General features: G+C 44.5%; 1 protein-coding gene across 2 annotated transcripts in view; it reads left to right on the top strand.

Moving 5' to 3' along the window:
• LOC146833120 (intercellular adhesion molecule 5-like) overlaps positions 1-16735 on the top strand; it is a 222156-nt gene that overhangs the window by 22592 nt on the left and 182829 nt on the right. For both annotated transcript variants that reach the window (XM_085600743.1, XM_085600744.1), the window contains exon 2: positions 15710-15979. In XM_085600743.1, the coding sequence (XP_085456869.1) occupies positions 15710-15979 (270 nt within the window). The remainder of the gene's footprint in view (positions 1-15709; positions 15980-16735) is intronic.

The raw sequence follows: 16735 nt of genomic DNA, 5'->3' as shown, positions 1-16735 counted from the left end.
TACATGTAACTGTTTATCATTAGATATATTGTTGTAAATTTGTCATGAGCGCCTGAAGACCCTTTTCACCCATTTCTGTTAAACGGCCATGTTGTAGTCGTCCGGAGGGCTTTGCTGATGGGTACGAGTCGCTCGGAGCGCTCGGCGATATTCACATCGCACTCGCTCGCATGGGGGGACGAGTCGGTCGGGAATTGCACTCGCGACTCGGACTCGACCCTGAAGGATGCCGTCAGGAGCCCTTCCAAGCGAGATCAGAATCAGGCCCTAAGTGTTCTCAATATGTGACTGCTCTGGCCCTCCTCAGTTTACCTCAGTATGATGTCACCCTCTGCAGGGTCTCCCACCTTTTGTCTAATAACAGATAATTATGTTTAATGAAAATCAGAACTAGCTAATAATATTATTAATGTTCTAATAGTGACCACACCAGACAAGATTACATTAGTGGTACACTGAAAGATTTTCAGCAATGATCACCTCAGGTAGGCAGAGTTGCTAGTTGTAATGTAAAAAAAAAGTGTGTCAATGTGGAATGCCTCTACATGGTTAAGATCCATAGCTGCAGCGTCCATGGCACCAAGGTAATATTATTAGCACTAAGTATTCCCAAGGCCACGTGATTTAACACAGAAATATAAACTTTTGATATATTTTCGAAATTCAACCATTTCTCTCGAAACATCAGTTCAAGCTCTAAAAATATATGCAGTTTTGGTATATTGATATTACTTCAGCCAAGCAAAAGCTTCTAATTTAGTAGGCCGGGCTGTAATCAAGAGGGCTACTTACAAGTTGCTGGAGAGCTACCAGTAGCTCACAAGCTACTGGTTGGAGAAGCATGCTCTACTGCATAGCCTTTGTTTTTTGTTATATGATTTCGATCTGCTGTAATCATCTTTCCTACTTATTGTACAAATTGTTGCTGGCCATGAATATTTTCCTTTTGACTGCTCAGATTATTACCTTAAATTATAAAGCGGTCAAGCCTCCTTACTTAGGGGTTCCGGGTCGTGTTGCCTCTACATATGCCTTGTGCTCTTGGTGTACAGTTAAAGACGCCAAGGGGGTTAGTCAACAATTCTCCATGTTTTTAAGAGAACACATAAACTGAGAGACCACTTAGTGACCTCACGTGCACAGAGGAGACACACTAGCAGATTCTAGCAGAGAAATATGAGGACACATTATTTTGTGTTTTGTTATGTCAGTGCTGCGGTTGCCCCTGAATAGCCTGTCATTGAAAACCACTAATGACCACGGAGCAGGTTATTGCACTTTCCAGGGAGGAGGTGGGGGTGCCCAACAGGTGCTGGGTTTTGGGTTTCAGGAAAAAATCTTATAAATATTTTATAAGTGCACCAGGCACAATGTAGGAATTCTTTTCTCAGCTTATGAGCATGTGGTGGGCGTATTCGACTTTCTTTCTTGTACCTTCCAATGTGCTGTTGGTTACCAGGTCAGGGCTGGTGGAGAGGGCCCCTGGAGGGCGATTCACCAATATGCCAAAGTGACATCATATACTGTTGACTTCCTATGACATCATAGGGTTGGCAGCTTCTCCCACCTTTAGCTGTCGTATTTTCACCTGAAGGTGGTGGGTGGGAAATGATTGGGAACTACAGAAGGTAAACCGGACTCTCTTCATGACCATACCTTCATGACTCGCAGAAACTATGCTATGAAATGGCACAGCCCCTTGAGATATAAAACCGCGCATTCATCACATCTCTCATTTCAAAGTACTTTGAAGGCGACAGATTTACAGTTTTTGTAAGATAGCCCACGTGCTCTTTTTGCTCGCGGTATTATTCAGCATACTGAATTCAAATAAGATTTCTCACTTGGTTTATTCATCTGCTGCAGGGGTCTACAGGCACCTATCTAGCCAGAGTGTGTCTAAAGAAATCTCAGTAGGTTAATGCACATCATACTGAGGAAACATTAGATGTGAAACACAGTTCACAATTTTCAAATCCTGATACGCACTGGTTTGCTCAGTAGAATTAATGAGCAAACATGTTTTTTGGTTGCTATAGTCCAAGTATGTGACGTCAGACCCCCTATTTCATATTCATCTATAAAAGTTGTGAGCCCATTTCCTTTATGAGCAGTTGCTATTGGCCCTTGGCTTGAAGAATCGCTAGAGTCTGGAGCCCTGAACCCCATAGTCCTACTTCTCTGTCTTTGTCTCTCAAATCCTTGTTGATTCATTAGATGTAACCAGGATATCTGTGGAATCCTGGTTGCCATATTGTGGTATGACTCTTTCTGTATGTTGCTCCAGTGTTCTCGTTGCGAAACTGTACTTCACTGGGGACCAGTGGATAGTTTTAAAAAAAAATGGTATTGTCATTAACCATGGCCTAATGTCTATTTTGCTTGTAAAAAAGCCTACAGAAATTACTGCATTATTTGAAAATGCGTGTATATATATAGTTCTTACTACTGACAAGATGCTGAAGCACTTTCACAGGCGAGTAGCATGTTACTCCATGGGGGTGCCATTGATGGAAGAGAACATCTATCAAGTGACATGTACGGTGGGGTAGATGGTGGGCGCGATGACCAGAGTTGTGTTCTTTCCTTGTTTTTAATGCTGCACCTTTGATTGAACATGAAACAAAATAGGGTGATGGATAAGACTCGTAACCAAAACAGGTGCTGCCATGCAGGCAATCACTCAAGCCGTCACCTACGTTTTGATATCACAATCTAAGGTAAGTGGTACAGTTCTGTTCAGCACAGTCTGTGGCTTCTAGCACTTCTCTGCAGCAGAGGAGAATCCACCCTGAGGATGAATTTGTGAAAGTCACTACGTCTAGTCCTTTTAGAACAGAGGTCTTCAAACTTTTGTAGGTTGAGCCCCCCCCGCTCAATTATTTTAGCTATTGGGCCCCCCCAACACCTGACAGAAATTTCTGGAATCTGGTACACTACATAATTGACCGCCCGCGCATTTCCTGGGCCATATCCAGCAAATAATATTCAACATAATAAGAGTGTTTAGTAAAGTGCCGGTTTGTGAGTGGGTGTGCTGAAATGACAGATTATTACATAGCTCAAACCACCATTTTCCTAGATAAAATGTGCGCAAATGGTTTTTACCAGGATGCTTTGTTTTACACATGACATTGATTGATAACACCACCAACATAATTGTGACGGGTGTGCCTGTTTTTTGCCACAGACGGTCACCGCAAGCCCTTTGGCTGCGCCACACTGCGGCGCTTCCGAAGCACAGGGATGCGACATATTTACAAGAATATGACGCATCTATGTGCTTCCCCCTGCGCTGGCGCACAAACTGCAGCCATGCGCTGGCGTAGGCATCCTTGCACCATGGTGCAAAGATGCCTGCGTCGTGGGGAGATTGTTTTTGTGCAGGAAGGGGCACCTTCCTGCACATAAACAATCACTACAGGCATTTCCCTCTTTCAATGCATGCTGTAGAATGCAGTACGCATTGAAAGAGGGAAAAACAAGGAGAAATGAAAACATTTCTCCTCGTTGCACCTCGCTAAGCCACCTCTAGGGTGGCGTAGCATTCAGACGCATTTCCAGATTTACGATTCCTCATAAATCTGGAGATGTGTCTTGTTCCATGAGTGTTGCGTGGGAACACCCACAGCAATACTCATGGAACAACTCTTCAACACAAAGTGCTGCGTTTGAAAGGGCCGTATTTGCAAGGACGGGAAAAGTCACGCAGGGTGGCTTTTCCCGTCCTTGTAAATATGGAGGCGCCCCCTGCGCCACCAGTACGTCACGAAAAGTGATGTACTGGTGGTGCACGGCGCTTGTAAATCTGCCCCCCAGTCTTTAATACAGCAAGTGCTGAGAACCCAATCTCACATAAATAGGACGAGCTGAAAGGCAAGAGAGTTTTGATAGCAGTTTCTCTCAAAGCTGAATATTCTGCAGACATTTTCAGCCAAAACAGGGACTGTAAGGGAGACAGTGTTGTCAGGTTTTTCGAGCACTCCCTAGCTCAGAGCTGGTACACGAGAAACAAATCTTCTCTAGAAATCATTAACAACCGTTTTAGGCAGCATTATAATGGGATAATTGCCCACCAACCTGTTATGGACCCGAAGACAAAGTTGAAAGTCCACAGAGAGGGCGTTGAACGAACACCTAATTGAGAATTCCTTAGTAGTACGATAAGTTGCTTGCCTGAAGCAGTTGGGGTTAAGGACACGTCGGGCTTATGTTTAAAAAAAAATAGAACTAATAATAAATTAATGATGGTGTCTATTTTACTTCAGAGCAATGTTGTCTGACAGACTTTGTGGTGGCAGGGACATGTTAAGGACTTTGGGTGCCCTGGGCCAAAACTATTTTGGGGGCCCCTGTTCAGTACAGCTTTGAGTCTAAATGATTTACTTTCAGCTCTGCCAAACCCTCTTTAGCCAGGCTACTACCGGTGCACAGGCACTTTGGTTGAAATTCTAAAAGCGTTTACATCTAATATTCATAGATAGTGATGTGTGTTTTCACTTTTGTAACAAAGGAGCAGCCCACTAATTTTACAGCGGATAATATCTGTGATATCCTCCAATTTCTCATATGTGAGGACCCCTCTTGGATCTAAAATAAACTTTTTTATGGTTGTTGCTTGAAAACACAAACACATTTCTCTGCACATAGTAATAGACTCCTTACATCAATCACATTAAAAAGAAATGAAACAAAACGGTATTTACAAGAATCTGTTTAGGAATTATTCCAGGCCATCAGGGCAAAAACAGAGCTGTCTCTATCAAGGGGACCCCTGGAAGGCTGGATTGCAGTGCATGTAAATGAGTTTTTTAATTTAGGACAACATGCCCATACTCGTAAACAGGGGCGCAACTAGACCCGAACTTCGGGTGGGGGCTAACACTCCCAGCCAGGGCTGGCCCAAGCACTTGTTGCACACAGTGCAACAGTCTTTTTTGGTGCCCCCTCCCACATTTCCTCCTTCTCCATGAATTCCCTCACTACCACTCACCAACGATGCACCTCATCTCTCTTTATTTTGTTATAGCGCGACTCATTGTTTACTCACACTCAGTTTTGTGATCTGCATGGTACACATTCTATGGAGCAGGCACATTAACCCTCTGTGCTGTGTGGGTGGCAGGAGTGCTCATGTGAGTGCACGGTGAGCCATGCGACAGTTTGCGAGTAGGGTAAGAGGAGTGACTGCAGGGTGAGCGAGGTGACCATATGAATTTGGTTGCAGATATAAGTGCAGAGTGGGACAAATGAATATATGGTTAGTGGTGGGTTTATTTGAGTGAGATTGCAGATTGAGCAGTGAGCAGTGAGGGGGACAGGTGAGTGAAGTGTCACTTGAGCGCAGGTTGAGTAGTGTGCTGCTGTGACTGCAGGGTGCGGTATAGGGTGAACAGTGCAAGTGCATTGTGAGTGCAGAGTGATCACTGAGAGTGCAGGGTAAGTGGGTAAATGGTGTGAGTGCATGGGGATCAGTGTGAGTGCAGGGTGAGCGTGAAAGTAAAGGGCGATAATGAGAAGCGAGTTGTCTGAATGCAAGGTGCATTCCCAGACACTTGAAGTAACTCAGAATGTTATTGACGGCAGCATAGGGTTTCAAATGTGTTAAACTATTGCTAATATGGCAGTAACCAGGGATCAGGGTGGAGGAAATAAATAATGTGGTGATCGTGCAACAAACTCCCAGTCTTATGATTAGGGTTGCCAGCTCATTATTTTGATGTCAGTACTTGTCCATGCATACTTTGAACAGCAAATATAAATAAAAATAACTTTTACTTGTGTTCTAGGGATGCCTGAATAATCTATGGCTGATAAAAGGGAACATGCTTCTTTATTTATAGACAAGCAATTTGCAGTCTGTTTAAAAGAACACATGGCTGGCTGGCATTTTGGGCGCCTGCCTGTGTAGTTTTAAAAGAAACTTTGTCTCCTTTCTGGGAAGCGCTAACCCTCCCAGGAGAGGGTTAATTCATAGAGCTGAAATGCTTCAGCTGCAGTGAGAGGCAGGATGTCTCCACTGCTTAAACTGAAAGCTAACAAACAGACAGGCATTTCAGCTGCAGTGTGAGGCTAGGAGTCTCCTCTACTATAACATCCAATGTGAAGGCTGTCTGTTCCTTTACCTTTGGTTTTAGCAGAGGAGATTTCCTGCCTCCTCACTGCAGCTGAAGCTGATTGAATTAACCCCCTCCTGGGACGGTGAACGTAATAAAAGCATGGGCACTTCGTGCCCCATCGATTTCCCCTCCCTCCTCCCTCCAACCATACCGGAGTTATCGAAGAAGACCTGACAGGGAACAAAGGTAAATTAGAGTGGAGTGCGCGCCCCCCCTAGGATGGTGTCGGGCCCCCCCAGAGGGGTGCGCCCCCCAGTTTGAAGAACTCTGTTTTAGGATGATATTGACGCAACTCATAATGAGTGCCTAGTGTGCCCGGAAGTGCAGGAGTCAACTAAATGGAAACTGCTATCGAGTGAACCGTTTGGTTCGAGTGAGAGTGAACAGAATTGCAGCACTCTTTAAAGTGTATCCTATTTTTTTGTATTTAGGTCCAGGTGCAATGAATAAACGTTTTGAAGCATAAGTATTAGTAACTTAGTTGGATACTCAATATATCAGAAACCTGCAGATGTGATAATGAAAAAGATTTCTTTACTTAGTGATAGTTTCTTTTGCGCACAAGCTACAGACATGTAAACACTATGATTACAACTTTACAACAAAGATTGTAGATATGTTGACAGTGTTGATCCATAGATGATTCCAGCCGACACATGTTTCGTACCTACTTAGGTACTTTTTCAAGGCTATGCACGAGTAGACCTACTGTCAAGAGAAATTTGTGCATGCGGAACGCACAAACCTATGTGCCAAATGTCAGATCTAGATCCTGCATATCTAGTGACAGGCTCTACAATGGTTTCTTCCGAAATTGCTTCGGAGACTTTGTATTATATATCTCCAGTGTTCAAAACTGAAACATGTTTGATCCCAAGGGTATAAGGGTGCCAAAAAACTTGCCTTGCTCTGCAATAAATGATAGAGGATGTGGTCCTATAAACAGTTAAGCACCTTGATAAGTCCCTGTGTGTTATCGTCCCAGAATTAGCGTGCCATGCGACCATACACAAATGTTTGTTGACGGTAGCATTACTTGTACATAGCCTTGAAAAAGTCCCTAAGTAGGTATGAAACACAATTCGGCTGGAATCATCTAAGACTCAACACTGTCAACAGATCTACAATCTTTGTTGTAAAGTTGTAATCATTGTGTTGACATGTCTGTAGCTTGTGCACAAAAGAATTATCACTGAGTAAAGAAATCTTTTTTATTATAACATCTGGAAGCTTCTGATATATCATTTGAGTATTCAACTAAGTATTCAACTAATGCGTATGTTTCAAAACATTTATCACTGCACCTGGAACTAAATACAAAAACAGAAGATACACTTTAAGAGTATTCTGCTACTTTATTTCTCTATGGGGGGCTGGTCAGAGAGTTTCTCTGATCCAGACATGCACATGTTGGCAACAGCTGTGCTGTGGTGTTTTGAGAACCATTGTTCTATTACTTCTCAAATAGTAGGGTTGTGCGACTGTTGTACCGTTGCTGCCTTGTTTACATTAAGGTAAAGAGAAGAGGGTTAAGGAGAGAGAGTGTTAAACAACATAGAATGGTTTAGTAGGTCCATCAAGGAGTGGATGGGTGGTACACTCAGGAGTGAGAGATGCAAGGTCCAAGAAGAGGAATCTGTGGTGAATAATTTGGGGGAAGATTGAGGCTAGGAAAGGAGAGATGAAGGGGCTTAAACAAGGCATTGATTGATGAAAGGGTTAAGGGAAACCAAAGCAGAGGATCTGACTGTTAACCCTAGTAGACAAGCCCCTCCGTTATTTCAAATGTGTTTTTGGATGTCACCCAGAAGATGCATCTAAACTTCTTTTTTAGGTTTCACCAAGAGAGTGCATGTGATGGTTCTGCACCACATGTTGTTTACATACAGTTGGTTTACAGCCCGCCCATAGCTTACCATTTCTTAGTTTTAGTGTCGCTCTCATTTCCATTGTCCTCGTTTGTCTCAGCATGCGGGCGTCATGTCCTCTTGTGTTTGGCTCCCCCCTGGAGCATGGAACGATTTTGTGTCCATTCACTGCTCCCGCTTTGAGGCTACTTTATTCTTTCCTTGTGTTTAACCACTGCATATGAGTGCTTATGTTTTCAGTCTGTCTCCCATATCCACCTCCATGTAGCTTTACTTCCGTCCCACCCGTCCCCCTTCTATGTTGTTTTTTCCCCCTCCCACCCCCTTCCGTGTACTCAATGCCAATGCACTCAAGGCTACTGCACTCTACTTTATGCCACTGCACTCTATGCTGCTGCGCTCTATGCCACTGCACTCTACTCTGCACCACTCTACTCTAGGTCACTACACTATGCCACTTCACTCTATGCCACTGCACTCTACACCACTCTACTCTGCACCACTCCAAGCCACTGCACTTTTTGCCACTGCACTCTACAACACTCTACTCTGCATCACTCTACTTTATGCCACTGCACTCCATGCCACTACACTCTACTCTGCACCACTCTACTCTAGGCCACTGCACTCAATGCCACTGCACTCTATACCACTTTATTCTGCACCACTTCACTTTACATAACTGCATTCTATCACACTATACTCTGCACTTCTTTACGCCACTGCACTCTACGCCCCTGCACTTGACACCACGCCACTCTACTCTATGCCACTGCACTCTATGCCACTCTACGCCACTGCCCTCTACACCACTGCACTTTATACCACTACACTCTTCTCTATGCCACCACGCTGCACTCTACGCCACTGCACTCTATGCCACTCTACTCTAGGTCACTACACTACGCCACTGCACTCTATGCCACTGCACTCTACATCTCTCTACTCTGCACCACTCCAAGCCACTGCAGTTTTTGCCACTGCACTCTACAACACTCTACTCTGCAGCACTCTACTTTATGCCACTGCACTCCATGCCACTACACTCTACTCTGCACCACTCTACTCTAGGCCACTGCACTCAATGCCACTGCACTCTATACCACTTTATTCTGCACCACTTCACTTTACATAACTGCATTCTATCACACTATACTCTGCACTTCTTTACGCCACTGCACTCTACGCCCCTGCACTTGACACCACGCCACTCTACTCTATGCCACTGCACTCTATGCCACTCTACGACACTGCCATCTACACCACTGCATTTTATACCACTACACTCTTCTCTATGCCACCACACTGCACTCTACGTCACTGCACTCTATGCCACTCTACTCTAGGTCACTACACTACGCCACTGCACTCTATGCCACTGCACTCTACACCTCTCTACTCTGCACCACTCCAAGCCACTGCACTTTTTGCCACTGCACTCTACAACACTCTACTCTGCAGCACTCTACTTTATGCCACTGCACTCCATGCCACTACACTCTACTCTGCACCACTCTACTCTAGGCCACTGCACTCAATGCCACTGCACTCTATACCACTTTATTCTGCACCACTTCACTTTACATAACTGCATTCTATCACACTATACTCTGCACTTCTTTACGCCACTGCACTCTACACCCCTGCACTTGACACCACGCCACTCTACTCTATGCCACTGCACTCTATGCCACTCTACGACACTGCCATCTACACCACTGCATTTTATACCACTACACTATTCTCTATGCCACCACACTGCACTCTACGCCACTGCACTCTATGCCACTCTACTCTACTCTCCACTCCTGCACTATATGCCACTGCACTCTGACACTCTACTCTACACAACTGCACTCTACACCACTGCACTCTACGTCGCAACACTCTACCCCACTCTAATCTACTCCGCACCACTGTATGCCGTTGCATTCTACACCACTGCCTTCTACTTTGCACCCCTCTACATCACTGCACTCTACTCTGCAACACTGTACTCCACACCATTGCACTCTATGGAACTCTACTTTGCGCCACTCTACTCTGCGCCACTGTACTCTTTGCCACAGAACTCTACTCTGCACCACTCTAGCCCCCAACACTCTACTTTGGATCACTTTACTATATGCTACTGTACACTACTCTACTCTGCACTGCTGTAATCTACTCCACTTCTCTCAATGCCACTCTACTGTGCTCTATGCCACACTACTTTACTCTGCACCACTCTACTCTACGCTACTGCACTTCATGCCACTACACTCTACGCCACTGCACTCTACTACACTCTACTCTACTCAACTCTGAATCACCACACTCCATGCTACTGTATTCTACTTTACTCTACTCTACACCACTGCACTCTACACCACTCTAATCTACTCTGTACCGCTCTAGACCACTACATTCTATGCCACTGCACTCTACGTGACTGCACTCTTCTTTGCACCACTCTGCCACTGCACTCTACGCCACGCTACTCTGCACCACTCTATTCAGTGCTGCTGCAATCTACACCACTGCACTCTACTCTGCACCACTCTATGCCACTGCACTCTGCTCAGCACAACTATACTCTATGCCACTGCAAACTACACCACTGTACTCTACTCTGTACCGCTATACTGCACACCAATGCACTCTATGCCACTGCACTCTATTCTGCACCACTGTGCTGCTTTTGGCTCTCAAAGCCTTGTTGATTGATCAGATGTAACCTGGTTGTCTGTGGAATCCCAGTTGCCATATGTGATGGGCCTCTTTCTTCATTTTGCGCAGGCCACATGTGTTCTTGTTTTAAAATGTGCTATGCTGGAAACCTGTAGAAAGTTTTTTGTATTTTTGTACTGCCATTAACTATGGCCCAATGTATATTTTGCTTGATAACATGCCTACAAAGATTACTTTAATATTTGAAATTGTGTATATATAGTGCTTCTTACTGCTGACAAAAGGCTGAAGCACTTTCGGGAGCGAGAAGCATGCTACTCCATGGGAGTTCCATGGATGGAAGAGAATATCTATCAAATAGCCTGTTTGGGAGGGTGGATGGCATGCGTGATGAACAGAGTTGTTTTCTTACCTTGTTAATACGCTGTCTCTGCAAGACATGTTCTTACTGCTCACCAGTGGCTTACCATTTGGTACCTTCAGCATCGCTCTAATTTCCTTCATCCCCATTTGTCAAGGCATGCGGGCATCATGTTCTCTTATGTTTGACCCTGCCTTGGATCATGGATCAAGCACTTGTGTCCTTCCACTGTTCCTGATTTTGGAGCTACTTTTTTCGTTGTGTTCAAGCCCTTCATATGAGTGCTTGTGTTTTCAGTATGTCTCCCATATCACCGTCCAAGCAAGTTCTATTCCCTCCCACCATTTACCCTTCCATGTTGTGTCTTTTCCCTCCCTCCTCCTACCCTGCACTCCACGCCACTGCACTCTATGCCAATACACTCTACGCCAATGCACTCTACACCACTGCACTCTACCCTACACTACTCTACTCTGCACTTCAAGCCACTGGGCTCTATGCCACTCTACTTTACTCTGTACCACTGCACTCTACACCACTGCACTATACGCCACTCAAATCTACTCTGCACTACTATACTCTATGCCACTGCACTGTTCACCACTTTACTCTGCATCACCCTACTGTACGCCACTGCACTCTATACCACTTCACTCTATGTCACAGCACTCTATGCCACTGCACTCCATGCCACTGCTCTCTACTCTGCACCACTCTACTCAACTGCACTCTAAGCCACTTCACTCTACTATACACCACTCTACATCACTCCACAACACTCTTTGCCATACCACTCCACTCAACTCCCCCTAGTTTACTCCATTCCATACTGCTGTACAACATGGCTAAAACACATTAGCAAAGTATATAGCTCTTGCATAGGTGAAACTTATTGGCTTTGCAAATGCTTGTTTCTTTGTTGCTTTTATTGAGAAACGTGAATCACTTACCCTGTTTCCTGAACAATGTCTCAGGCTGTGCAATAGATGCGTTAGCAGTAGTGTGTATAGCATCACATTCAAAGCAGTAAAAATTAAATTACTCTGTAAGCAAATGTGGAAATACTGTTAAAAGGTTATTTTCAGGGGCAGGTGTAAATTGTTGTCTATAGCTTTTTAAAATATTGGCTCTTTGGCATCTTGCTTTTATAAGTGTGGCTTGTCATTGGAAAAGAAGGGGTTCTACCCCAAAGACCGTCTAAACACCAGTCGCGGACAGCATTAATTGCGGGCAGGGGGGCGGGGGTCGTGCGGGGAGGGTTGAGCGGGAAGGGGGTAAATATAATAATTAATTTTTTTAAATGTACCTGTCTGCTGGCCGGTGCGGGTTCCACGTTTTCACAGCTCCGTCTCCTGCTCTCCTCTCCTGCCTCCGGCAGAAACAGGATGCAGACAGCCTCCCTCCCCTCCCCTAAACCAATCACAACGCTGCCATGGCAGTGTTGTGATTGGTGGGGACGCTGCCGAGCCAGGCTCCTACGGGGAAGCCATTTTCTCCATGTAGGCTGCATTGTAGCCTGCATGGAGAAAGGCAGAGTGCGCATGACTGGTTTGGGCAGCCTCAGAGGGCTGACCAAACCAGTTATGCTCTCTCAGGAGTGGGCGCACCACTCCTCCCCTGCCCAGCTCTGCTCGTAGAGCAGCCCTGCCCACCCGCCCACAGCCAAACACTTCTGCTTTCTTGCAGTGCGAGAAAAAGAAACATAAAATGGTAGTTTTACCATTTTATGTCTCTGCTAATCGCACTGCGAGAAAGCAGTGGGGCAGTGCTCCTCTGCCCTAGTGGAGGAGCCGACCCTGCTAAACACTCATAAGCACAAACAAGGAATTGCCACAGTGAGTCAACTTTTACCTCCGCCTCCCTTATGCAAATGACGCCCAGAGTTTAGGGCACCATGGGGAATGTGAAGAAAAATCCAACATTATTGTCACATGAAAAGCAGACAGGACCTAGGATGAGTGCAGCGCTCATCCTCGGAAGAGTCCACAACAAAGTCTTTCAGCCACACAGCAGCGGCCTTCTTTGTGTCAGAGTTACATACATACCACACGCAAGAATGTTTTGTAGAAGCAGAAATATACAATTTAGGAATCGCCATCTTCGACATGTGCACGAGAAAATGAATTGAAACTAAAATCGACTTTCCGGATGAAAAAAAAATCCACTACTGTTAGACATAAATACAGTCGGATTCAGAAGGAAAAGTTTGATTTGCCAAATATGCGCATGTACCCGGAGAGTGCAAGCAGGGGAGTATTAAGTCTGAGTTTCTGTCCTTGAAAAAAAATGGCCAGGCTAGCCAATCACATTCTTCGTAGCTCAGCTTTTGCACTAAAGGGGAGTGGAAATGAGATAAAACTAGTCACCTTTGGCTCTCCATTAGTCATGGAATTGGCGCTACGAGTCTCTGCCCCTATAAAATAAAGGAATTCAGCAAGTTGAAATAAACAAGGTAGTGGGCAATCATGTACCTTCCCCCCTCCCTCCCATCCACGCCATTCTTGTCTCAACTTGCTGGTGGAATATCAACACAAGTTTTGCTGTTTGAGCGGAGTGGCACGTCAGAGAAGGATGATGGAAACCAAGGCAGGACTGGGAACCCAAAGCAGCCTTGGCAATTTTGTCAGACCAGCCCCTGGGAGTGCAAGTGTGAAGCACTGCTGCTTGCTGCAAAACCGGCCCCCAGTAACAAAACCGTCCCTCACCGCTGCATAACCAGCTCCCACCCTTCAAGCCTCCCTGGGAAATGCCCAATGCCTGCTAAGGCCTGTCCGGCCATAATCGAAACAAAGGCGGGTCAGAGATATTGGAGAGGGTGAAGGATGAAATAGATGTTTGATACAAAATGATCCATCACTTAGAGAGGCTTCAGAAGTGAACCAACAGGGTGGTGATCCAAGGTGGAGGAGGAAGCTGACAGGAAGCCTCTCCCCCTACACTCCCCTCGCTCCATATAGAGGAAGAGGCGATGAAGGCACTAACAGGTTTGGAGATTGTTCCTAGTGGGGGTAAAGGGGAGCTCTAGGTTCCCCATATCATCTGGAATATAAATAGAATTGATGGCCTCCTACTTCCCCTGGGACCGAAAAATACATTTGAGAAGTAGACCCCATGGCGATTAACTTTCTTTGCTATGGGATAAGTAAGTAAGTAAGTAAGTAAGTAAGTATACTTTATTTAGATATAAAAATATCCTTAAAAGAATCGTGATTAACAGTGTACTGCAAGCAAAGAAACCTAATAAGGGAGACTCTAGGGAGGGCCTATTCACCCATGTTCCTAATGACTGTCAGGGGATACGAAAGAACTTTGGGGCATATTTACAAGGGCTTTATCTCCGCTTTTTTGGCTTAAAAAGCCAAAAAAGCAAAGATAAAACTATCATCTATTTACAAGAGTGTGCAAACATGCATAATCGCATGTTAGCACTCTTTTTCCCAGCGCCTCCTTTTGCATCTCTAATGAGATGCAAAGAGGATGTCACTGGGCGTACCCCAGATGGACTACCTTGCAAACATCGCTGATGTCCACATCGCGATATTTACAAGGCAGCCCACCGGATTTTAGCAGACGTTAGATTTTGGCAAAAACGGATGTTTTCGCCAAAATCTAACGTCTGCTAAAATCCTGACTTACCTATGTTTGACATAGGGGGTGGATTATGCTGATACGACCCTGTGGGTCGTATCAGCAAGGTTATCGCCGTTTTGCAGAGAACGTCGCTGGAAAACCAGCGGTGTTTCCTGCAAAAGGGCGATAACCTCGCTATCTCTGGAATTTTTATCGCCCTGGAGAAACGCGTTGTTAATAACGCGCTACCAGGGCGATACATTCTAGAGATAGTCTGCGATAAGAAATTTATCGCTAAGCACTTTATCACTGGCCGTTGATATATTTGGGCAGCACTTGGCCCATAGGAATACTGACATTGATCCCTATAACAGGACAAGAAAACATTGAAATAGCTACAATTAACGAAATTTGACTATATTGTAAACATCACCAGAATACTGAGATGGCAATATAAGACCCTTATATGTGTTACCCGTTATGCCCGTTTATTAAGTCAATACATTGGAAATGTACACTTGTAGGAGTGCAATGGTTGGGTGTCATGTTGGTACTGCCATTGGCAGCGCTGGCAGGGCACGGGTGGTGCATGCTGCAGGGGCCTTCCAAGAAGGGCCCTAACAATTCATTTTTTTACAAATTAAACACTGCATTAATTAAAACATTTTAGCAGAATTCTACATTTGATTAGTTTTTATTAGTATCAAACCTACTAGTAGTAATCTTATAAGTATATTCATACACTAACTAGACAGTTTTTAGTAATCACATTCCCATCTCTTCTTTAGCCACTAATCACGTCTGTGAGTTACTTTGCAATAATCATGCCCTTGTGGATTGTTTGGTACTGTTGTCATGCCTATATACCATATAATTGGGTATTATTCTGACAGTAATCGCCTCATTAGATATTTTGTCAGTAATAATGCCCCTACTAGCTGTTTGATCTGCTTTCATGCTCCTCTGTGTTTTTTTCCCTGTATCAGTGTCCCCATCAGGTTGTTATTGTACCAGCTATATTGCCATTGAATATGCCCCATTAGCTATTGTCGATCATAATTCCTCATTAGTTCTTGTGCCAGTCATTATTGAGTATTTGCTCTTTTTTCATGTGATTTCAGTGTCAGCAGGAAATCGGTGCGACGTCAGGATTTTGGGACCTGTCCCCCTGTTTGCAGAGTATGGAGACTCCATCGCCCTGAACTGCACCATGACCTGTCCAAGCCTCGGGAAAGGCTGGGAGACCTCCCTGATGAAGACTGAGCGAAGCGAAGGATCTCACTGGACGTGGACTACCGTGGCCATAGAAGAGTGGGTGTCCTACCCACAATGCTACGTCATAGATATGGAAGGATACGTAACCGTGACCAATACAACCATCAAAGCTTATCGTAAGTTCTTGATAGCGCGGCCATGATGTAGTGAAATTTAGTACAAATAAGGAATATAAAACAGAAACAGTGATTCTGACATGCCAAATTTTTTCGAACAGTGAATGGAAAAATAATTGGGCATTTTCTTAAAAGTGCATCTTAATAGTAATGATAACGCCAGATTTAGCGTGGGTGAAGTACAGTGCGATAATCTTTATTGACTCCTTCCTCCTACCCCCTCCTTAATGACCGTGTCCTCCATGGATTCTCTCTCTATCTCTCTCCAAAAGTGGCTCTCATCTGTCCATAGCCTGTCTCGTCCATTGTAGGATGTCAGAGAGATTTATATCACACAAACATATTACAAAGAGACAATTGTAAAGAAGACCAGTTCATCAAGGTAGATCTTTGGGTACTCTACTGAGAGCTTCTTATGTTCAATGAAACGCATTGAGAGCTACTAATATTATTTATCTTTTATTTTTTTTTAAACATCTTTTTTATTCAGTCATAACAAGTGGCGATCATAATCCAGTACATAAATAACTTCCAAAAACAAAGTCATACACAACATAACAGATTTGCAATATGAGGGCTATCAATTACAGAGACAACACATTGAGAAGAAAAAAGAAATAAAAAAAACATTCGCATGTAAAAAACATACCAAAGTATACCAAGAACTCAGTAAAAACGACTCTCACTGCATATGCTCTATCATGGCCCCCCATATCTGCATACCCAATTTTTATTTATTCATTGATTTCAAACACT

The sequence above is a fragment of the Triturus cristatus genome, chromosome 4_2 (genome assembly GCF_964204655.1).
Source record: "Triturus cristatus chromosome 4_2, aTriCri1.1, whole genome shotgun sequence".
NCBI classification, from domain to species: Eukaryota; Metazoa; Chordata; class Amphibia; order Caudata; family Salamandridae; genus Triturus; species Triturus cristatus.
Note: the sequence above shows the minus strand (reverse complement) of the source record. Positions and strands in the feature narration are given on the sequence as shown.